This window comes from Poecile atricapillus, chromosome 4 (assembly GCF_030490865.1).
Source record: "Poecile atricapillus isolate bPoeAtr1 chromosome 4, bPoeAtr1.hap1, whole genome shotgun sequence".
Taxonomy (NCBI): Eukaryota; Metazoa; Chordata; class Aves; order Passeriformes; family Paridae; genus Poecile; species Poecile atricapillus.
The window spans coordinates 48,647,700-48,672,069 of NC_081252.1; the positions used below are offsets into that span (position 1 = coordinate 48,647,700).

The 24,370-nt window shown below is 40.5% G+C and overlaps 1 protein-coding gene across 7 annotated transcripts in view; it reads left to right on the forward strand.

Moving 5' to 3' along the window:
• DLC1 (DLC1 Rho GTPase activating protein) overlaps nt 1–19,584 on the forward strand; it is a 214,387-nt gene extending 194,803 nt beyond the window's left edge. For 5 of the 7 annotated variants that reach the window (XM_058837757.1, XM_058837761.1, XM_058837759.1 and 2 more), the window contains 11 exons: nt 4,436–4,499; nt 7,280–8,721; nt 9,572–9,748; nt 11,705–11,864; nt 12,107–12,305; nt 14,221–14,434; nt 14,854–14,968; nt 15,848–16,069; nt 16,507–16,724; nt 16,902–17,075; nt 17,624–19,584. In XM_058837757.1, coding sequence (XP_058693740.1) covers nt 4,436–4,499; nt 7,280–8,721; nt 9,572–9,748; nt 11,705–11,864; nt 12,107–12,305; nt 14,221–14,434; nt 14,854–14,968; nt 15,848–16,069; nt 16,507–16,724; nt 16,902–17,075; nt 17,624–17,744 — 3,106 coding nt within the window. In that variant the 3' untranslated portion in view covers nt 17,745–19,584. The remainder of the gene's footprint in view (nt 1–4,435; nt 4,500–7,279; nt 8,722–9,571; nt 9,749–11,704; nt 11,865–12,106; nt 12,306–14,220; nt 14,435–14,853; nt 14,969–15,847; nt 16,070–16,506; nt 16,725–16,901; nt 17,076–17,623) is intronic. The other 2 variants (XM_058837758.1, XM_058837760.1) reach the window with 1 other exon arrangement.
• The last annotated feature ends 4,786 nt before the right edge of the window (nt 19,585–24,370 follow it).

The following is a 24,370-nucleotide window of genomic DNA, read 5'->3' on the forward strand; positions in this document are numbered from 1 at the left end:
CCTCCCCATTATGTTTTTTAAGGACAATTTTCAAGTGAAGAATGGGTTGAGGCTTGAACTACAGAGATAGCATATGGCACTCAGTAAGAGATGGTTAAGAAATGTCATTCAGTGATCTTACCATGAAATGTAGGGTTAAAAATGTAAGAGTGATGACTGTATTTTAATTTTCTTGGATGCTTTCTTTAATGACTGTGCAAACCAGTACTGGTCTTGCCTTCATAAAACTTTATGTAGATTAATGGCTGGGACTTTATCTCAAGCGGATAACTGGATGCATCATGTGCTGAAGAAACTAAGTACTGAAACATGCTTATCCTAGAGGCTGTTGCTAAGTACAAAATACATAGCAAGCCATGAGAGAAATCCTTTTAAATCTCCTTATGCATGGCTAGGAATCTGTTACACTATATATGCAAGAGGTTTCTTAAATCTTTTATCATCAGGACTTCTCATCCAAGAAATTGGTTGTAATGTATTCACTGTTTGTATCATTTGGTCTGTGGAGAGCTGATTTCCTCTGCAGAAGGACATGCAGACGAACCCCAGGAGCCAAAGTAGAGGCTGTCCCCTGAGACAAGAAGGCTCTTGTATGACAGTTACAAGTATAATAGAGCTGGACTTTGCTCTGTATGCGGAATTTTGAATTTAAGTGCATCAAGAAAATATTTTAAACCTTAAAGCTTTAAAGCACAGTTCCTCAAATTCAAAACAGTAATTTAAAATGCATAAATCTAGTATTCTTCATTGCTAATAGTTTATTTGGGTGCATGGGGTGAGAACTTCTGTTAGTGAGAACAAATAATTACCTGGTGTTATACCCAACATAGAGCTGACTAGTACCTAGGTTAAAAAAGACTTCACATCATAAACCCACATTTTAAATTAGTTGTTCACACTACAGTTTTTTTGTAGTGAATGTCTTGGTCAGGCTGCCTCTCTTAAAAGAGAGTTCAGGCTAAATTAGTATTTCTGAGAAGACTTAAGAAAAATGCATCATTTTCTCACTTCTGAGAGAAGCTCCACTGCTTCATGTTTTGGGTACAGCAGGCTTGGGCTGTGTAATAGCCACTCAGGGCTGATATGGGCTGACTTGGGGTCTAGGATGGAGAGGCAGGTCCTGCTGCCTTGGTCACCCTCAGGAGAAAGGGGTTTGAGGAGCTGGGGTGAAGGAATATGAGAGCCAAGGTAGGAGTCCAAGGAGAGTGAGGAAAAGTTATGTCATGGAAATAGAATGCTGCATGGGAGTAAGATAACATGTGGATGTGAAGATGTATAGAGAGGGCTAACCCAAAGACATTTCTCTAAATGATGGGAAAGAATATTATCTTGTCATCCAGACAGCCATCTAGAGAGTGGCCAGGGTTGGAGGCATAGTCAAAATTGAGACTGAGACAGCCAGGCGGTGAAAGTGGCTGTCTGCAGCAATCCTGCCTCCCATCTTGTCTTCAGGAAGGTGTCACTGAGACATGTTTGGGCAGAATAAGACAGACCTAAAGAATGAGGCAGGTCTGCTGACTGTCAGTAAGGAAACGATAAGTGAACTTATACCTGGGAGTGGAGTTAACAAAGGAGAAGGTCCAGATCCAGAAGAGAAAATTGTGGTTTATTAACTAGCATCAGTTTGATGAGAAATCTATAGAAAATGAGTATGTGCTTATAGGCTTAAAAAGTGTTGCAAAACATGTGTGAAGGTTAATGACAGTTGTATAGGTAAATCTCATCCTGACAAACCAAACTGTAAGCTTAGATTTTAAGACGCTCTAATGTGTTTCGAAGGCAGTTTTGCATATTGTGCTGTATTTTCAGTGTGTAGTTCAAGGACTGTGGCAGTCCTGAATTTGAGCAGAAGTTGAAGCAGGATGTGTGTTATATTTATGTAATTGAAGTTGCAGACCTGATGCAATTGCTGCAGAGCGTTTAGATTTTAAAAGGGAAACTGGTTTTGAGACACATCCATGTCAAATATGTAACAGAGGCTATTTGCTTCACTGCTACTGAATTTAACCTCACTCATTGAGGGTTACGTTATCTTGCCTTTGTACTCATTTTTGTGAGGTGTGTGCCTGGAGATTTTTTTTTTTAATACCCTCTGTGAAAATAAAGGTCTTTGCTCTACCCTTTTCCAACTATTTCAGGGGTTTTAGTTGAGTAGAGGAGAGAAGTCTGGGGATGTAATCTTTGTGAAATCAGAGATTGTCTTTATTAGTGGTCAGACAGGCTGGAGCTAGATAAAGCCTGATCCAGGGATTCAGTGGTAACTTCTCTCTGCATAAGTCAAAGGTTGCAACACTGTGAAATTTGTAAATTATTACACAATATGGAATTGAAACCAGTTTAATATTTCCTGGTCTTGAGGTCCAGGACTTTGAGAGGAGAATGTGTTTATAGCAGAGAGGGAGGCAGCTTTCTGATGCTTGTGTGGCCTCTTGAAAAATAACCAAACAGTTTTGTGTGTAGCATGTAGATGGGGCATTCACCCTTCACCCACACCATAAATACAATTCCTCTAAATTCACTGGACTTGTGCATGTACCCACCAGCTGCAGCCAGCAGGACTGAGCCCTTTGTCTTTTAAATTCAGAGCAGAGACAAAATCTGGATTAAAAAAAGATATCTGGATAACTTTTCTAACCTGCCACTGCCCTGCTATTTGACCCATGGCAATTCTTCCTGTTTCTCTTCTTCTCTGCTGTGTTGTGGCTGGGTCTAATTATAGATCAAACTGCCTTTTCTTTTTTACTTCGTGACTTGCAGCAAAAGCATCAGTAGCAGCTTTCCCATTTTCTTTGATGGCTTCAGGATCAAGCCCTGTGTAAATACCATCTGCAGCCAATCCTGTGCATAAAAGGCAAGGGAAAAGAGAAGAAACTAGTAATTCTTCTGTGCACACATTTTGTACATTCAAGTGCAAGTTTCATGAATCTGAGAAAATTCATTTGAAGCAATAGGGCATGTCAGCATTTCTTTTCTTTTTTTAGTTTCTCAAAACTGCAGATATAGGCTCTTCTTTGCACTTCACTCAAATGAATTTTTATGTGAAAATTACATAACTTCCTTTGGAATGAATTAGGCTTTTTAAAGCTCAGCTTTGCTTCTGTTGAATTTGGGCTGTGGTCCAGTTGAAGGAAGGGGGTGGCCCTACTCCTGTGCCTCCTTCCTGCACACACAACTCTTCACACAGCTCAGGGTACTAACCCAGGGGAAATTCAACTCCAAGAAATATTGAAAGATTTGTTTTCAGCTCAGTTAGTCTCCTCATCCAACCCACAGTACAGTCTCATGAGCAGAAGTATTGACACAAGACTAAACTATCACTCCCTTGAAGCTGCTGCTTCAGTTTTTCTGCCTTCTGCATCGTGCCCAGCCTGTTTCTTCCTTTTGCCTTGCCATAGCACTGGAAGTTCCCTAACCACACTTTACCAGTACAGATTTTAGTTGAACCATGCCCTTGGAGCAGTTTCTGGGAAGGCAAGGACATGGAGAAGGGCAGGAGACCATGGCAGCCTGCACTTAGCTGAACCTAACCTGCCTTGGAGCTGTGTCATGAATAGCACCAGATTTTGGTGTGTTTTAAGTTCAGCCCTGCACACTGAGTGACTGGGGAAGAGAGGATAAGAAAGACAATTTTTTAGTTGTTTTAGGGATACCAACCAGATAACCAGATTAGCTCACTGAGGAATAGAGGAACACTCATATGTATTCATACACTACTTCAAGATATATATCCAGACTGCTGTCACATTTCACAAAGAGGCTGGTTAGCTATTGCTGCTGCAGCAATTTATTTTTGTTTAAATTTTAGTCCTTCCAAAAAAAAATTTATATATGAAGGGAACTTTCAGTTTAGGAAGCAGAAATTTGGTCTATGTTCTGCTTGGAGTTTTTTTTAAGCTGACAAGTGGTCTTGTCCCAGGACCGTTTTTCAAAAACAAAATAGGCATCTAGTAAGTGGAAAATGATTTTTCCTCTGGGAGGTTTCAGCTTATAAAGTACAATTTTAAAGCAGCATGGGTTTTTTTTAATAAAGTCACATGTTTATAATATCAAATTGGAAGATTCTTCTGTTATTTTTAGTCTGTCAAGGTTGAGAGTGTTTCAGAGTTTGGTTGTCTGCTATTTAGAACAAATGTAATTATTTCAATTTGTAGGATGTGGTGTACTTCTCAATTTAGTCCAAGTTTCCATTAACTTCTCTTTACTTCGGTTCAGGTAATTGTGACAAATAGTCATCCATTGCTCCCTCTGAAGTTAGAGTACAGCCAAATGTAATGGGTTAATAGTTAAGTAAATTAGGCCTCTAATTGAAGCTCTGCTTGTGGCTATTTGTATGCAGAGCAGTTTGGGGACAGCCTTCACAAAAGCTTTGAACTGGAATAGCCTATGTCAAAACACTGGAGTATTCTCTTAATATGGTTTCCTTTGCTCTTTGCAGGCGCTTAAATACTTTAAACAAATGTGCAGTGATGAAGCTAGAAATTAGTCCCCACAGGAAAAGGGTAAGTTCATTTAATTCTTCTGTTACAGCATTATGTGTTAATAAAACTGAAAAAAAATAAATAAACCTAGCAGATTTATTAGCTTCAGTTTAGGATTACACCTGAGTAGAACCTGAAAAGGACACAGTAAAAAAGTAAAAAATCTGCTTACATTTCTTTTTGTGCTCTCACTGAGTGAAAAGTGCAAGGCTTGGCAGTGGGTAAAGGTCGTCTAGTAAACTTTTCCCTGGGATGCTGCTTCCAGTGACAAAGGCACTGGACTTCTCTGCCAGTGAGGTTATTGGTGTTGCAGCCTATTGCCTGCACTCAGGCAGGATTTTATAGAGCAGGCTTGATGTCCAAAGTGAGCTGACCTTAATGTTAGACCACCATCTTTGACATCATCTTGAGTTTTGATTCTCAACCTCAGAGTTTTATTATTTTATTATGATATAGACAGGATCAGTTAGACCGTGCTTGGCCTGTAAAGGAAAGGATTAGGCACACTGCTTCCTTTCCAATAGATTTTCAGAATACAACAGCTACCTTTTCAGAAAGTTTTCATGTTTCCCAGGAGCTCAGCAGGAATTAAAAGTGTTTCCTGAATCTTCAGGATTCCCATGGAGCAGGGTGAGAAATAAGAGAGCATCGACTGTAATTTCAGTAAGGTAGTACCGACTTGCTAATAAGGTACCACTCAATAGCTGTCTTAAAACTATGTGTGTGTCCTAGGAGGGATCAGTAATTGATACTGTCCCCTGGGATATGACAACCACAGATAAAGATGACTGAGTTAAGGCAATACAATGCTGCCCTACCCCTAACAAGAATGCATACAAATGCTCTGAGGTTGTTTACCAGGAATTAATCCCCTCTTTCCCTATCTGTTTGAGGTATGTTGGAAAGAGCATCCAAGCTCCAGAAGATAACACTCTGAGGCAGCATGTGTAGGAACTCCTTAAAAGTAGGGGTAGGCTGGATTGATGTTTATGACCACCAGAAAATTTCTCATCCTTTTTCCTGAACCTTGTTAACAGTGGAATGATCAGTGTTGATATTAGAGGTCACACCAGACCTGACTTCAGGTCCAAACCTCAGATCCTCCAGGGTCTGGATGTTATATTTGTTTCAACTTTCTGAACTTTGTTTCCTTCCTGAACATTATTTACCACCCATGTTCTGGCAGGAGGACTTGGTGCCCATTCCCTTTCATTATTGATGTCAATAAAATCAATACTTAGCTTTTAAAGCTTTTTAACACTAGGGAAAAATTCTGCTGACAGAAACATGTTTCTTTATGTTTCCACTGACTTCTTTGCAAATTAAAATCACTTTACTGGTCCTTTTTTTCTTCCAGTCAATCTCATTCACCCCCAAACCATCATTATTATCCATTGGCAGTTTCAGATTACTTTTTTCCTTTTGAAAACTTGAATAGGCAAGCCAGAATTCCTGGGTTTTCGTCTGAGTCATGGACAAAAGTAGTTTGCAGTAGTTGGGAGACAAAGAAAATGATGCTTGGTCTGTGTCTCATGTGTATTTGGTCATAAGAAATAAATACAATATCTCACTTTCCTGAGCTGATGAAATGTCATATAAAAAAAAACAAAAACAAAAAAAACCCAAGAAAAACTAGGAGATGATCAGGATCTGAAATATGCATACATAAACTATTTGAAATATGAATAATTTACTTGTTTTTCAAAGAATAAATGTTTGTATTCATGGCACACAAATGGTTACAGTTTGGGGCATGCATATGTGTTTGTTTTTAGATTAAAGCAAATTAAACAGATGTGAAGTGAAATTCATGGAGCTGGGTGGCAATTAGTGTTTCTTACTCTAAACACCAAAGATTATTTTGTGGCTTCATGGTGTCATATTAAACTACCTTCATTGGTTTTATTCCTCCAATGTGAAACTTTCCATATATTTGGACGACCAAATATGTCAGGATTGTTCCCTTTCAGTATTTAGATGAAAAGATTGTAGGCGTAATTGATGTATGTGTAATTGTACTCTAAGCATTACTCATACATCAAACATGTTATTTACAATTTACTTACGTGCTACACTCTCAGTGAGCTCTTGCTGCTCACTATCTTCAAGTGTTAAAGTTTGCCTGAAGCTAGACTGAAGTAGAGAATTCACAGAACATTCTTAAAATGTTAGCTGCTAGCCTGTGGGAGGAAGAGTGGACCAGGTAAGAGCCTGGAGCCATCACACTCTAGCAGTGCAAGAGCTTCCTTTGCTGTCTCATTAGTCACAGTGAGGAGACTCTTCACAGTGTTCGAATGGGTAAGGAATTAAGCCACTAAAATTCAGAATGTATGAGAAACATCTTGTAATTGCAAAGAGGAGTATAAACATATAGCCACTATCAACAAAGTGTAGCTTTGGAGAGAGTCCAGAGGGACCCCAACCCCTGACTGACTCCAGCTTAAAATGTTATGCATGCCAGGAATTTCCATTGATGTGAGGGCTATCCACTGTGACCAATTAATTAAGTCTATGGATACTAGGGTTTTTAAAATAGAACAATTTAAAGTAGATTGTATTGTTTGTTTCTTTTTATGAACAGTATATCTTTTGTATTTAAAAACAGTTAAAATATATTGCCTGTACCGTGTTATCTTTTCCCGTGACAGGCTTTATGGCCTAATCTTCCTCTCCCTGAAGTAAAAGACTGTTTTCACTTTAAATTCAGTGAGAACAAGGTCGTGCTTAAAGCAGTTTAGTGGACATTGTATTTAAATGCAACTGCCTTTGCTGTTTGAGCTGTGTGCAAGCAATACTTTCAGGGTTCTTCTTTGCAGAGTGAAGATTCAGATGAAGATGAACCTTGTGCAATAAGTGGCAAATGGACTTTTCAGAGGGACAGCAAGAGGTGGTCACGGCTTGAAGAGTTTGATGTCTTCCCTCCAAAACCGGACTTGAATATCCCGTCCCCAGAAGCTCCTCACCTGACGAACGCAGCAAGCCGGGAGAGCGTGCTCACAGACCTCAGCGAACGCCAGGAGGTGGCTTCTATTCTGAGCATCAGCAGCAGCAGCAGCCACCAACCAACCCTGCAGAGCGAGGCGTCTACCACCAGGACAAACTCAGTGGTGAGCGTTTGTTCATCGAGCAACTTTGTAGCCAACGATGACTCATTCAGCAGCCTGCCCTCGCCCAGGGAACTGAATAGCTTCAGCTTCAACACAAAAGCCAACGAGAAGAACGCCAAGTCCAAAACAAAGAGCCTGCTCAAGAGAATGGAGAGTCTTAAAATCAAGAGTTCTCACCATGGCAAGAGCAAAGCTCCTTCAAAGCTTGGCCTGATTATTAGCGGGCCAATCCTGCAGGAGGGCATGGATGAAGATAAACTGAAACAACTTAACTGCGTGGAGATTTCCACCCTCAACGGCAATCACATCAACTTCCCCATGGTACGAAAGAGGAGCGTCTCCAATTCCACCCAGACCAGCAGCAGCAGTAGTCAGTCTGAGACGAGCAGTGCTGTCAGCACACCCAGTCCTGTCACACGAACACGCAGCCTCAGTGCCTACAATAAAAGGGTGGGCATGTACCTGGAAGGGTTTGATCCCTTCAATCAGTCAACGTTCAGCGATGTGATGGAGCAGAACTTCAAGAACCGCGGCAGTTTTGCGGAAGACACTGTGTTTCTTATCCCTGAGGATCATAAGCCCGGCACTTTTCCCAAAGCACTCTCCAATGGTAACTTCTCCCCTACAGAAAGCAACACCTCTGTGAACTGGAGGACAGGGAGTTTCCATGGACACGGCCACCTCACCCTCCAGAGGGAGAACAGTGGCGACAGCTCCAAAGAGCTAGGCATGGGAAAAAGGCGCAACTCCTCCAGTTCCATGAGCAGCCGCTTGAGTATTTATGACAATGTGCCAGGTTCAATCCTGTATTCCAGTACAAGTGACCTGGCCGACCTCGAAAATGAAGACATATTCCCAGAACTAGACGACATCCTATACCATGTCAAAGGGATGCAGAGAATAGTGAACCAGTGGTCGGAGAAGTTCTCAGATGAAGGGGACTCTGACTCAGCACTCGACTCCATCTCCCCATGTCCTTCCTCTCCAAAGCAGATTCACCTTGATGTAGATAATGATCGAAGAACACCAAGTGACCTCGACAGTACAGGGAATTCACTGAATGAAACAGAAGAGCCCACAGGGATACAGGACAGGAGAGACTCTGGGGTTGGTGCGTCGCTGACACGTTCCAGCAGGTGAGACCACAAGTGTTGGGACTTGGGGTGGTATAATTCTTCAAACTGAAATGGTACGTGGGAGGGGAGGGCCGTCAAGTAGGATTAATCACTTTTTAAGTTGGCTAGAACCAAGAATAAGTATGTTCTGGTTTGCATCTAGTGCATAGGAAAAGCCTTGACTTTTAGACTGTTTCAAAAAATTGCATTTTTTGGTAGCAAGCTGTTTCTAATAGCATGCTAGGGCACTAAATCTGGGGAAAATGGGACATGATTACTTTCTCTTGATCACTGTAGCACAGTGGGAAACTGGGGGAGTTCCAGTGGCCTCAAGATTCGGCTGGGAGTTATACCATGACTGTGTTTTGTATTGTGAGTAGAGCAAGGATTTTAATTCTTTCTAGTTTTTTTTCCAGCTTTCCTTTAAAAGTGGTGCAAATCATTTAGTCATCAATAGCTGCTTGTATAAACTTGATAGGACTTTTAGAAGTGCAGAGTTCCTATTTGATATGTGTAAAAAATGCATGCTATTTTCTCTTAGAGGAGTTTTTTTATTCCCACTGCCATAGTACTGTAAGGACTTTGGGGATAGGGCATTGAAGCCTTTGGGGGATATCTGATAGAGCAAGGCTGTGTAGGTAGCACTGAGCTGTGGGTCATCTCAGAGTGCACATTTCCACGTGAAGCACCTGTCCATGCTGCATCACACCAGGTGAGGCAGAAACACTGCTGGCTTATGCCTGTGAAATCTCAGTAGAATGCAGCAGCCAAGGGCAGGGATCTCAGCAGTACATTTGTGGTAGTTCCTGCGCATGTCTTGCAGAGACATTTCAGTAACCTGCCCTTTCTCTGTCTCCCATCTTCTCCACAGGCACAAGCTAAGGTGGCACAGCTTCCAGAGTTCCCACCGGCCCAGCCTCAGCTCAGCATCGCTGCAGATCAACTGCCAGTCTGTGGCACAGATGAACCTGCTGCAGAAATACTCTCTCCTGAAGCTGACTGCTCTCCTGGAGAAGTACACACCTTCCAACAAGCATGGCTTCAGCTGGTAAGGACATAGTGCTGTGTATAGAGAGTGTGAAAGCATGACAGTTGTCCTTGTCCCAGGCAACACATCTTTGGAAAGATGCGATGCATCCATCTAATCCCTCTCCTTTTCTATATTTGCACTTCTTCCTCCAGCATGTGCTGACAGTGATTTGTGGTTTTCTAAGAGAGGCCTAAAATCACTAACCCTTTACGTAAGTGTAATCCTATTAGACTTCAGAACTGTGTTTATGGGGGCATATGAGGAGCCAAAGCAATGAAGTACAGACCAGCTTTCTGAAGAGGAAGAGGTTCAGTATCTATAGCAAAAGAAGGACCACTTAGTTATGGAGGCAGTTAGCAAGCAGTGGCACAAATTGTAGCCAATCTTAATAGGCTTACTTTTCTTCAGTTATTCTTAAATACTTGTATTATTTAATTTATGTAATTATGCAATTAAATAATGTAAACTTTTCTTAATTCTCAGTAGCCAAAATTTTGTTTTCCCTTTATAAGGCACTATAAATTTTGTTTTCCCTTTTCAGTGCCTTTTTAAGGCACTATAAATCTGTTAGCTTGCAAACGAGATGGAGAGAAGAAGAAAGGTTGGGAGAACTATGGAGTTTTTTGAAGGCAGCAATTTCTGTTGTGGCCAGGTGTTTGTAACCCAGTTGAATATTTTTTTGTCAGAAGAATGAAATAGAAAGCTATTTTATTATTGTATCTGCAGTACAGCCTGTGTAACCTTCAGGACGCAAAGGACGCAAATAAAAATTTGCTTGTCCCTACCACAGGCCAGCCTCCTCCCTTCCCCAGGAGTCATAGAGAGTATTTAGCTTCGGCATCAAAGTACCTCCTGTTCAAAGGCTGTTATTATGTCAGTCTTTCTAAATACAGAAGTTGTTTGTTCTGAAAGACAGAAATAAGTATTGACCAGTTATCCCTGCATGCTTCAGATTCTCAGTGGAGATCGCAATGTGTTTTTTCACATTCCATTGGCATGTTTTTTGACAAAGCAAGTATTATTCATACATGTATCAATAATGCTCTAAACTTAACTATATGGCAATACAAATTGGTTCTGTTTTACTGTGCCACAGATTAGTCAGCTGTAAATCCAATGCACTGTTTGTATAGCTGTACTGTATGTTGAAATGTTAAATGTCTCCCTGTTTTCAAGACTACTGTGTCCTGTTAGTTATTACACTGGACATTAGCTTTCCACCCTGTTTAGGCAAATGACCTCAATATTTTCACATTTTAGTGCCTTTTTTTTCCCCTTTGTAAAACCAATACTCTGGGGGACACGGGGGTAAATCACTCCTTTGTGTTTAGTAACTTTTTCCTTGGAGTCATAAGCAGATGGAAAGGCCTCTCAATGAAACTGGAGTGGGAGGTGGGGGTAACAAAAGTCACTGGCTGACAAGGAGGGGGGTCCTTCAAAGGGGTTGTTTATAGAACTGAAGTTTTTAGCTGACAAACTCAAATGTATTACATCAGTTTCCTGCTGTTCTGCACACTGGTGGGTGGTGGACCCAGTTTGAGGACTTTGCAGAACAAGTAGTTGACATACAAAAGCTCATTGTTCAAATGCCCATCTTTCCTGAAACCTAAAGAAGCAGTGTTATAAGGGGTCACTGACCGCAAGATTTATTTTGACTCTTTTGCAATTCAATCTGGCCCCTGCAGTTTTACCCTGTAGCTTTCGCCCTCCTAATACTGATGGAGTAGCACCGCATTAATACTTAGGGGCAGCATACTGCCCCAGATGTCCAGCCTTTCTCTTAGAGAAACTCTTGTTTTCTTTCCTCTCACCCTTTCCAGCCCTGAGTGGATTAACTAATTTATACTGTCACTATTGTTCGCGTTACTGAAAGTGTTTCACTTATTTTCACTTACTTTCCAAATTACTGGAAATACAGACGATAAATAGTCAACAGAGGTTTAATTTAATGTGTCATTCCCTTTGCTTGAATAGGGCAGTACCAAAATTTATGAAAAGAATAAAGGTGCCAGATTATAAAGACCGGAATGTCTTTGGAGTACCACTGCAAGTGAACGTGCAGCGCACAGGGCAGCCTCTTCCCCAGAGCATTCAGCAAGCCATGCGGTACCTCCGCAACCACTGTCTGGATCAGGTACGTTTTGTTATTCTCTTTTTCCACATGCACGCACCACCCAAAGTCCAGCTTTCCATTCGTTTTTATTGTTCCTGGGTCAGACTGAAAAAACTAGACTCAAAACAGGACAAAATGGATAATTAATGCATGGAGAGCTTTCCACAAAATTAGAGCCCATACTTCAGAAGCTAAAGAGCATGCTTACATTTCAGATTTTCTAGGTTCATTGTAAATGTATTTACTTTTATACGTGTATTTAGGTTGGACTCTTTAGGAAATCTGGAGTCAAATCAAGAATCCAGGCTTTGCGTCAAATGAATGAGAGTTCCACAGACAGTGTCAACTACGACGGCCAGTCTGCCTATGATGTAGCGGATATGTTAAAGCAATTCTTTCGTGATCTCCCTGAGCCTCTCATGACCAACAAACTCTCCGAGACCTTCTTACAGATATACCAGTGTAAGTAGTGAGATTCTACAGCCCGTAACGCATGGCCATTTGTGCAGCAAGGGTGGAACTTTGTAACACTGCTGCTCTGGGTGCTACATGTGTTTCTTGTGTTGGTTTTTACCTTTCTCCAGTAACTGGTACAGTTCAGGCTGCCTCTAAGGAATGGATTTTTTTTGTATTGTCGTTTTATAGCAATTTATAGTACAAGTTTAATTTCATCTTTCTCTCTAGTTCAAGAACAAATAGAAGTCCTTCATCAGTTGCTCTAAATTTTCTTCTCTTCTTTGAGTATACTTGATATTATGGTTTGAAAATAAGCCACATTTAATGTGGCTAAGTAGACAAGCAGATTGAACACTATATGAACAGAGTTTGGGGCTTTTGAGGGGATTGGCCAGGCTACCAAAAATTTTTATTTTCTTATAATTCATTTTTGCTATCCTTTATCTCAACTCTTTAAAAACAACCTCTAAGTGGTAAGCTTTTCTGTTACTGACTTGCAGCTACTTTACAGATAAGTACCATAAAGTGTTCAGAGTAAATCACATAAAAAATGGACTTTATCAATGCTTGTAAAAATAAATAATTACAAAAAAGTTACAGGAATTTCCTTCAGAGCTCCGTAGGTGGAGATGATGTTTTAAAATATACAGACCATTTCTTCAGTGCAAGCATTTTTTTGTGTGTGTTTGTATTCTCAAGCAGGTTTGTGGAGAAAATTAATCAGACTCTCCACTTCCATGCATATTAAACAGCAGCTCTGTGGGTTTAGAGCCAAAATAAGTTTGACAGAGCATTGCAGGAGTTTCTGTTCCTTTCCTTTTGCAGGCGGTAGGTCTGAGGAATTCCCAGAGGTGGTCGGGAAGTATTATCTCTATGTTAAGCAAAGAGCCTTAAAGCAGCTGTAAATTTTGCTTCCCTGCAAAGGGCAAATTTTCCCTTTGCTTTGGTGCTATGCACCAGGCTGCACACTGGAATGCATGTGGCTTAAATGTGTTCTGAGCTGATTGAGAGGAAAGCATGGAAAACAGTGGATTTTTTTGCTTAAAACTGCTTTCTAAACTCACCTGCTAGCCTTACAAAGTTGCTGAAGCCCAATGCAAATACCCATTAAGTACCTGGGTAGCACCATGTGTATTATGAGACATGCAGTGAGGATGGTAGGCTGCTAATGATGATATAAATGCTCCAGGACTCAGACTCTAATGTTGTCTTCAGGGGTGGCTTATTGGAAATCCCATTATAAGAAGCAGATCTGGTCTGGGTTGTTTCATTTTTTGTTCCTTTCAAGTTTGGAGGAGAAAGCTTTATATAAAGACACAATCAAATTTTTCCAGTGTTTGTTGTTCGTAACCAAGGAGCTGTTTAATGGTATGGGGCTTCACAGCGTTGACTTTCTTTTTCCACCGCATGACTTTGAATGATTTGCTCAATAAAGTAACCCTCTCTGTTCGGTAAAGCGCTTTCTGGATGTTTTATGACATCACTGTTGAAAAGCTTTGCTAGCTAAATTATTTAATTAGTTTACCTGTTCTAAAATGCATTCGCGTTTTAAATTTCTTTGCAAGCCAAAGAACTTCTAAATTGGCTGGACTATGTTTGCTTGTTCCCTGCCTGAATCCAGGCTTCTGTCCTTTTAGTGCATCTGCAGGAGCATGTAGCTGTTGAAGCTGAATCTAAAATTAACTCTGGCCTAGGCACAGCTTCTTGCTTGCATTTCTTATGAGGCAGGAAATAGCTGAGGGTAGTTAAACTAGTGGGTTAAAAAAAATTCCTTCATGTTTCCTACAAATGGTATGCATCCTGAAGGAAATCACTTCAAACTCGAGTCAAATATTTGAAGCTGGAGTTTGCTTTGGGATGTATTCATGCTGTGTGTGTGGAAAATCAATGGGCTGATGAGAGAATTACTAATATTATGCAGATGTGCCAAAGGATCAGCGTCTCCAGGCTATCAAGGCTGCCATTATGCTTTTACCTGATGAGAACAGGGAGGTCCTCCAGATTCTTCTCTATTTCCTGAGTGATGTCACAGCTGCAGTGAAGGAAAACCAGATGACACCAACAAACCTGGCTGTCTGCTTAGCACCTTCCCTCTTCCACTTGAACACTCTCAAAAGAGAGAATTCTTCCCCAAGGTACGTTTTTGGGAGCAGGGCTCAGTGCTGCTGGTCCCGTAGCACAGCTGGCAGCAATGTGCAACAGGCACAGTCTGGGATTGATCCTGCCAGCTGTGATCACCTCACACACCTCAGAGAGCTCCCATCACCAACTGTAGAACAGTTACGGGATCTTGCCTTTTCTTGGTGATTTGTTAAAACATAAACAAGCTCATAAGAAGGAAAAAAAAAATGTGGGTGGAGGGTTGTTTCCAAAGAAAAGGCTTAGAAAGAGTAACAAGAGCAGTTGGCAACACCATGCCAATATTTGGTACCAGGCAGCACTGCTCTAAATCACCAGCAGATTTGGGAATCCTATGTTTTCTTCCCAAACATGTCTCTTGCTCTGCAATAAATAACTGGATTTGTGTATGTGTGTGCTCTTTTCCCCTGTGAAGGGTGATGCAAAGGAAACCAAGCCTGGGCAAACCTGATCAAAAGGACCTAAATGAAAATCTGGCTGCAACCCAAGGGCTAGCTCATATGATTGCTGAATGCAAGAAACTCTTTCAGGTAAAACACCTGTTTACACAACTGATGGGTGGAATATTGATTAGGATGTCTTAGATCGGCTGTATAATGAAAAGCTAGGAATGTCTCTTATTTTTATGAAGTTTAAAATAGCTTTTTTAAAAACCTTTGCATCCTGATCTCTGTGCATACCTGAATTAGAAGTGGTGCCAGAAGAGAAGAGAGTTGTTCTGTTGGTGCTGGTGCTCTCAAGTCAGGAGGCAGTTGTGGGGTTTGGCACATTTTTGTTGCACCCAAGCTGCATTTGGAACACATTTTCAAATTTTTATTGTGCAGCCATGAGGGTCTGTGAACCTCAGCTCTAATTACAAAGCAAGAAGCTATTTCCAGGAATTTCAGTGCTCATTTTATACTTAAATTCCCAAGAGTTAGCAAGACAGGCCACAAAAGCATCCTGGAATGTAGCACTGTCAAACCATAGGTTGAAGGATCTGTAGGAACTAAAGCATGCTCCCTCTAGGGCCTGCGATGGAGAACCAGACAAGTTGAGCCCTGGTTTTCCTCACTGTCATCAAATCTTTTCAGAGCTCTCAACTGAAGACGTGTCTGTCTCTTTTCTTGCAGCTGACAATGTTCCCTTCTTCCTTCAGTTTGCAGGATAAACTGTGCTGTGGGAATGAGTCTAGTTGTATAGTAAAGGGGGGATACTCCACAGAATAAAATAAGACACCCCATGAAACAGAAACTAATTTGAGTTAAATCAAAGTCACAGACTTAATCGAGTGCTTAAGCTGACACACACACATCCCATCACTTAAAAAACTAACATACACATGTCCCTGTGGCTGTTGAGCTGCTAGACTAACACAGTGATCAGGGGAGAGAGCTGCAAGAGGATGATTTCACCCTTGTCACCCTCAGATACCAGAGGAAATGAGCAGGGGTCGGAACTCGTACACGGAGCAGGACCTGCGTCCCCTCAGCCTGGAGGAGCTCCGGGGCAGCAGCTGCAACACTGAGCCCTCTGACTACCACTGCTACCTCCAGGACTGCGTGGATGACTTGCTAAAGGAGATGAAGGAGAAGTTTAAAGGCTGGGTCAGCTGCTCCACATCAGAGCAAGCAGAGCTGGCGTACAAGAAGGTATGAACCCTGTCACTCACAGCACAGCTCTGGCTTTAGCTCACTCTCACTTGTGACATAGGATATTACAGAGGGTTCAATACACATCTTTACTGTGCAGATAGATACTAGAAAAAAAAATCTTGGTCTTTTGATGCAGTTGCACACCATATAAAAACACCATGTCTTTCAGCAGTAGCTTGCCAGTGCATTCTGATTTGTGTTCTTCTGTTTATCCAGCCCAGGAATGTTCACTGTATTGAATTTACATGCCTTCACTCACACATGCAAAGCCTTAACAAGCTGAGTCACTGTGCAGGCAGTTAGAAAGAAATTTCTCATCTCTGATCTTGTAGAGCTCAGAACTAGCAGATGGAGAAGTGTTTCAGTAAGATTCTTAACTTGAAAAAGAAAGTGTAAGGAAGAGGAAAATTAAGGACTCTGCTAATTTTCCCCAGGTGTGTGAAGGTCCTCCACTTCGATTATGGAAAACTACCATTGAAATCTCAGCTACACCAGAGGATGTTTTAAATCGTTTACTTAAAGAGCAGCATCTTTGGGATGAAGATCTTATAGAGTCAAAAGTAATTGAGCCTTTGGATAGCCAGACAGATATATACCAGTATGTCCAGAACAGCATGGCACCTCACCCAGCCAGGGACTTCGTTGTCTTAAGGTAAGACATTAATATGCAATGATGTTTATATCCTACACATATAGCAACCTTACTTATTTCTTTATAAAATCAACTACATTGGTAAATATCTATTTGTGCCTAATTTGAATTCCTATTAGATGTTTGAATTACTGTTTGTCAAGTAAAAGATTTTTGATTTTCTTCTTTTTTTCTTAGAACATGGAGGACAAACTTCCCCAAAGGAGCCTGTGTGCTTCTAGCAACCTCAGTGGACCATGACCGGGCTCCTGTGGCAGGTGTTAGAGTCAATGTGCTCCTGTCAAGGTATCTGATTGAGCCCTGCGGGTCAGGAAAATCAAAACTTACCTACATGTGCAGAATTGATTTAAGGTAGGAAACTCCATTTTGTTTGTCCATTTCCTTTGGAGGTGGTAACTTTTCTTGTATAGTTTCAGTGTGGTCAGTGGAAAACTTAGATGGTTCAACAGACTTTAGCTTGGCCAGTAGTAGTACATCCTTCCCAAAGGCAAGCACACGGGTCTCTGAGATGTCACAGAAAGCTGGCTTCAGTGCACGTCTGGCAGCAGGTGTAGTTGTTGCATTAGAAGCCTCCAGTATGTGCTCCACCATCATATTGGTATACAACCCCAGCCTTTCCTCTGACAGTCATATTGGATGCAAGGACAAGTTAATTTCAATACTAAGTTTGTAAACAGGGCCAGGTTGTCACAAAACTTTCCATAACCTTTCCTTAGTGCAGCAAACTTGTTTTTGAGCAAATCTATATATTAGTAGGGTTGAGCTGCACAGTAACCAGTACTAAGGAGATTTCCTAGTCAGACATTTAACCAGCTAGACACAGATTTGATTGTGACTAAGAAAATACATACAAAGTCTCTAGTACCTTCCTCATCATTACTTTTTTCTCTATGCAACAGGGGCCACATGCCAGACTGGTACACCAAGTCTTTCGGACACTTGTGTGCGTCAGAAGTTGTTAAGATACGAGACTCTTTCAGTCAGCAGAGTCCTGAGAGCAAGGAAGTAAAATCCAGGTGACTACTGAAGAAGAGCAGCCATGCACTCCCCACCTCAGCAACATAGACATTGCCCAAAACTGAGACTTGCGTGCTGCAGACCAGACCTGTGTTCCACCTGCAAGTCGTGTCATGAAGGGATGACAGCATGAGAACTTGACTGTGAGCATTGCTATAGGACTGTGGCCATACCATACACTTTAAAGCTGCTTCCTGTCTGTGTAAGGTCTATAGTGTAGGCCTCGACTGGAATACATAGGAGAACTGTGCAAAAAAATAAAAATTAAAAAAAAAAATACCATTAGATGTTTTGAATTGCTTCTGAGAAGCAAATTTCTTTAAATGCAAAATATATTATGAAATATGGTGAAGGCTCATCATTCCCATGTGAAATACTTAGCTTTATGTACATACTCATGTCATTTTATTTGTAGTGCATTGAGGGACTGGTGTATCCACTGGAATAGTTGGTACTCTTCAATGTGTTCTCACTGAGATAAGCAGAGAAAGGTTTGCACAGAGATTAAAGTGTGAATGAGTGTGTTAATGGTTGAAAGGATAGAAGAAGTTGAATTTGAAATGTGTCTGGTACACTGATAGGCAACCAGAATGGATTTTATTATGCTGGATACAGTTCAACCTAGAATGGGACTCCCCTGTGGACCAGGAGTAGCTATCCTTTGAATGTGCTAGTTCTGCCTTTTCCTCAGCTCTAAACTAGTTGAAAACCCTAAGCAGATGTTACAAGAGGCTTGCTTCAGCTACTGTCCACTCCTTATCCAGATGATCTTTTAGGAGTGATGAGCATTTCTATAAGCTTATTTAAGAAAATACACCTTTGAGCAATGTAGCAGCTTAGAAATGAAATGTCTGCAATGGTGAGGAGAGCCAATAACATCAGTTGTTAAAAAACAAAAATGTCCATTGCTTTTACTCCTACCTGAGTTATCTATAGGTGTTTTAATGAGCTTTTATATATTTTATTGTATTCTAGTGACTCAAGAGGATAAAGGTCAACACTGGAGTTGTGGTGCCAGGAGGTGGCAGGACTCCTGCAGCAGCAGCTGGGGTGGCTTGACTAGGGAGAGTCATGCAAACTCTTTCCCTTACTCACCCCTCCTTGCCTGTTTTCCTAAAAGCTGTGTGTTAACATGAGCAGAACCTGCATGTGAGCAGTTTGGAGGGTTATATTGAGGGCAGAAAGGAGGGTGCAGTTTTGTCTTTGGTTTTGTTGTGTTTTAAACCCTTTGGGAAATTTTCCACTTCTTGAGAATCAACTTACATGAACTGTAGGAAGTCCTGAGGTCCTCTGGAAAGTTGTCTTTCTGTAGGTTTTACTGTAAAGGTAAAGATTTGCTTTCAAGGTGCAGTATTAAGTGATAAATGTATTTTGTGGCTAGAGTATGAATGAGTTGCAAGATGGAATCTTGACTGAGACTTTTTTACCCTTGTCAGTATTATTTTAAGCTTTTTGATGAAGATTTTTTTTTATAATGGCAAATAATGTAGTACTTCCAATTACAATGTTCCTCATGAGTAGGAAAATCTTGTATATTCTTCTACATCAAACACTTTTGAATTTGTAAAATTGTATGTTGTACATACCATTCTATTGTAAACATGTATACTTGCCCACAGTGTACTGTCAAACATAGATTAAGCATGATAAAGATTATTTAAAATATACCTGTATTTATACCTCAGATATTCTTTTTGGGTTTTTGTACCTCAAGTATGTTTTCTATTGTAAATGTGCTTTACATGAGTATGATCTACGCGAGAGAAAGAAAAATGTTTAACTTGCTATAGATGTCTGTACAGAATATACTCAATATGTGCACTATTAAATGTTTAAAATTGGATATTCATAATGAGTTTTATTTTATTCTGCATTCTTCCTTCCACTCTCATACCAAGAGGGGGAGGTGTTTTTCTTTCTTCTGGTTCTTTTCATACTCCAGCCAGCAGTGCAGCCACGCCTGCCCTCTCCCAGGCTGATACTTATAGTATTGTTAAAGGCAGGTACCAAAGCAGCTTCAAAGTTTTCGGAAGACAGGACATGACAATGGCAGAAAGCTGGACAGAAGCATTCCCTGGTCAATTGCTTCGTGCTTTTATAATAGTGGGAAGAAACCTCTGTTTTGCTGTGGTCTTGTAGAAAGGAATTCTTGAATTTAACTGGGTGGAAAGCGGCAGTAGGCAATGCTGGTAAATAATTCATTGCTTTCCTAATTTCTAAATAGAGAATGAGATCATGATGAGTTGTAGAGTCATAGGTTTGCTTCAAAAAACGCAAGTGTAAAAGTAATTGGAGAAAGTTAAAGCACACACAGCAATTAAATCAAGCCAAAGAGGAGGCCAGGAAGATATACAAACAACTGACTAAGGTGAAAAACCAAGCCAAAGACAGCTGTTAATTCAAGCAACTTCTCAAAGTTTTTAAAGTCTTAGCCAACAGAAGTATAATTTAGGCATCTGAAGGGTTTTGATTTGTGAGGCTTGTCTGATACAGTAGCTGTGAGAAGGCCCGCTTTTCAGTTACCAACATCATCCTATTCTTTCTCTGACTGAGCATCCCAAAGTCTTGATCACTATCACTTCCCACTTCATTCCCTGGATGATGCTTCAGTCTGGCAAAAGCAAATCTCTTGTTGCCATGGCATTAGTTCTCTCACACCAAAGAGTTTTAGAGAACCTTTCTGATAAGGGATTGTCATTTGTTTGGCTGTAACAGAACATTTTTTCTTCCCAAGTCAATACTTAAACAACTGAACATTTAAAAAAAAAAAAAATACCAGACAGATTTGTTCACAGTTCTGGGTCCTCAGAACAAGCAGAGTTAGAGCTATTTTTTTTCCTGTAATGATGGTTTTGTTTGGATATTTAAGCACACTAACTCATGATACACCTCTGGAAACGTAAGGATTTACACTGCATTTTGTTTAAAATGCATTTAGGTTACTTTCAAATTAATATTTTCCTAAACATTTCTACAATATGAGTTAATTTTGAATCTTCTAAGTAGTCTCAGCCTCCAGAATGCTTGTGTTCTTGGCACACATTCATTTGCAGATGTCCATGTTGGTCCAGAACACCAGAATTCAATCTTCCTTGCCTGTGAGGTTTTTTGTCAGCTGTCACTCAGGGCAGCATTAGCTCCTCTTGGGACATTCTCCTGCTTTAAGCAGTAGTTGCCACAGAGGAAGTGCAGGCTGGGCCCCGATTCCATTCTGTCCAAGTGCTGGTGTAAATAACTGTGTGCATTGCATCCCTGGTGCAACACAGGTCCAGTCTGTCCTGTGCTTCAGTAATGCTGAATTTCAGTACTTCTTTCTGACAATTTCAAACAGAAAAAGTCATGTTTCACTGTCATTCCTCAAGTAATGTGCTCCATGGTTAGGTATTTATGAAGCTGTAAATAGTCAGTAGCCTTCACCTTTGAGAGGCCACTAACACACATGGACAGTCTGGGAAAGGGAGACTGAAATGATGTAAAGCAGTACCTCTGCAGTCTAGTACAAGACCTTGAAAAGAGCAGGACCCGGTATCCACAGTAGACTGTGCCAGAAGAAAGTATGAAGACAGTATCCGTGACTTGGGCTACATTATAAAAGGTGGATATTTTCACTTAAGACATTTGGAAATTAACTGGTATACACAAATCTGCTAAGTGCTGGAAGCAGTGTTCTATCATAAGGAATGAAAACATGATACTGTTTTTACAGAGCAATGCATTAAGAAAAACTGATTCCTTCATCTCTGTTATACCATAACTTCTGAATACAACCCTTCACTGCATCTCTGAAAAGTTACTTTCATCTGTTTCTCATCCATCAACCCAGAATGTTTTATTTTTCTAGCAAGGAAAAGTATCACATTCTAAAACAATTAATTCATAGCACCAGATTAGGGTGAAAATCTTATGCTAATATGTAACGCTTGCACCCATGTACCTTTTGCATTGAGCACTCCCCTAAGCTCTTGAGACTTGCTAAATTTCTCCTCTCCTCTGCACCATCCTACTGTATTTTCCTGTATATTCTGAGGTGTCCAGATTTCTTGCAAGAAATGAATTTGCAAGCGAATCCAGGGACAGTAAAATGCAGTGAAGTATGGGAAAGAATTCAAAGACGAAAAAATTCCATCGAAAGAGATTAAGGCACTGGAGGGGCACGTTTATAGAGAGAGAGTCAAGCCACAGTCTGGCCACTAGACAACAGGGATGTAGTAAATGCCGACTAGCACTGGAAGGTCATAAAAATCCAGAAGAGGAGTTCAAACTAGCTGAGTGGGTGTACAAGATGGGCTAAAAATTCGTTAATGGAAAATGTGAGGCAGAAGGAAAAGAAAAGGCTTTTTGCACACAGCAAGAGGTCTTTGGGACTGTGGGACAATTTCTCCTTGAGAAGCAGCAAGAGCATAAGTAATTTAAAACTGCTCATGCTCAGACCCTGGAATCATTGCTTCCTAGCCTCCATAAAGCATCACAAAGACATAACAAAGGTCCTCTCTTCATTATTTGACATGATTACAGGACTTACAGGCTACCACTTTTGACCTTTAAGCACTGTCAGATAGCCCTGCCTTGCTGAGCAAGGAAAAATCTGGTGTCAAAAATAAAAGATCACAATTGTTTCCGAAGTTACTAATAAATCTTTCTCTAAGAATTACATTGGAGGTTATGGCATGCAATTTGCTTAGATTTTATTGAAGTGGACATTCACTTAAATTAGAAGATGCAGTACCTTCCCACCATGGGCCAAGAGCATGAAGCTCAACAAGGGGAGGTTACCACACAACTGGGAGACCTCTTTGCTTTCCTAAGTTTTACTCAAAATCCAGAAAGATCTATAACCCTGTTTTACATGATTTCCCCATCATAGAGAGAATCAAATCCATTCTTCCATAGGCTCAGAGGATTTTCCTCACTACAGGAAGAAAAAGACCTACAGCAAGTGTGTTGTGCATGCTTTTCCAGGTACCAGTGTTGTATTAGTCACTTCATTAGCTCAAGTAATAAAAGGGTGATGTGGTGGGTCTGAATATCACAGTTGCTCCTAACCCACATAGACATTTCTTAAGGCTTTATAACACTAGAAATGGAAAAGCCCCTTAGGAACAGAATTCCCAGTGAATGAAAGAATACTACTATTCAAAAAAATCAAATATTCAAAAGATGGAGCATTAAAGGGCTGGTACAGTTATGTATGCTTTCCAGGGGAGGAAATTAAACAGCTTTTTCCATGATATGATGGCATAAGCATGTTATAAGCTGGTAGGCAGTGTGATAATAGCTGATTTGAGGGAGCTTACACCTTCATTTATTAGAGACATAGGAAGATTGTTAGCAAATGAAAAGGGAATTTCAGGAAAGAGTGGCATCAATTAAAACACTTGAGTTTCACTTGAGAGAACTCTCATTTTTTGAAATAAGCCAGCTAGCAGCAGAAGTAGATTATATTCATAAAGAAGTAGATTATATTAATAAAGATTATATTTATAACGATTATATTCATAAACCAGACTAAGATCCAGACTAAGATGGCATGCAAGGTGTGTGTAATAGAGGAATGGTTGTTCTAAAGTTTTGGCCGAACACTTCCAACGTGTTTAGTGACAGCAGCCTGACAGCTCTATTCAAAACAAGCAGGTCATCTGGTAAGTATTTGCTTTTCTCTCAAAAACAAGTAAAAGAAAATAAATTTCAGTCAGGGCACTGTTATGAGCTGGTTAAACACGTCATCTTCAGCTAGGCTATAATTCAAGTTCATAGAAACACTGACACTATGGTTAGTGAAGTTTTTAATAGGCTATTTTTTACTCAAATCTCTGGGGAAAGTTGTACAATACAGCGTATTCTAAGTAGACCATCTAAACGTATGAAAAGGAATGCAAAGGTACTAAAATATTTGTTTTAACTCAATCATATAATCTCTAGCAGTCTGTACTCTTCTCATTTCTCTCTCTCAACAGAAAACAAGTAATAAATCATACAATAATACAAGTAATAATCCAAACTGAATTTGAATATCACACCTCACTGATACCTCACCTCCCCTATAGTGAAGTTTTTAATAGGCTATTTTTTATAGCCTATAGGCTATTTATTAGTCAGGAAGAAAAACTCCCATCAGTCACCAGTAGCTTCAACTTCCCCTTTTTTTACTCGGTTTTAAAGGTGAAGCTACCCCATGACACCTACAAAGCAAGAACAACATAAAAATCAGTACTTAAGTAAAAGGGGTAAAACTTTGCTGCCTACAAACAATTTCATTCAGCAGATAGCAATGGAAACTGCTTTAAGACACAGAAAAGCAGCTTTGAAAGCCTTCTAGACCTTCTTACAAAGAGAGGGAGATTCATTAAAGTAATGTGTCTGGAGAATGGCACCTGTCCTCCCTCTACTTAGGTGCTTTTACTCCATTATCTAAGACTGGGAGAAGTACATACAAATTACTGAAACTGAAAAACTCTGGTGATGCCTCCTGTAATCCTCAGCAACAGTGACACACCTACCTCCCAGTGAGAGGAAAAGCAGATGAGGATGATTCATGTCTTCCATGGTGAGAACTGATGGTAATTCTCTTCCCCCAAGGGTGTCCCATCTCTGTGCTACACTCCTCATCAATTTGAAGTATGCATGGAACC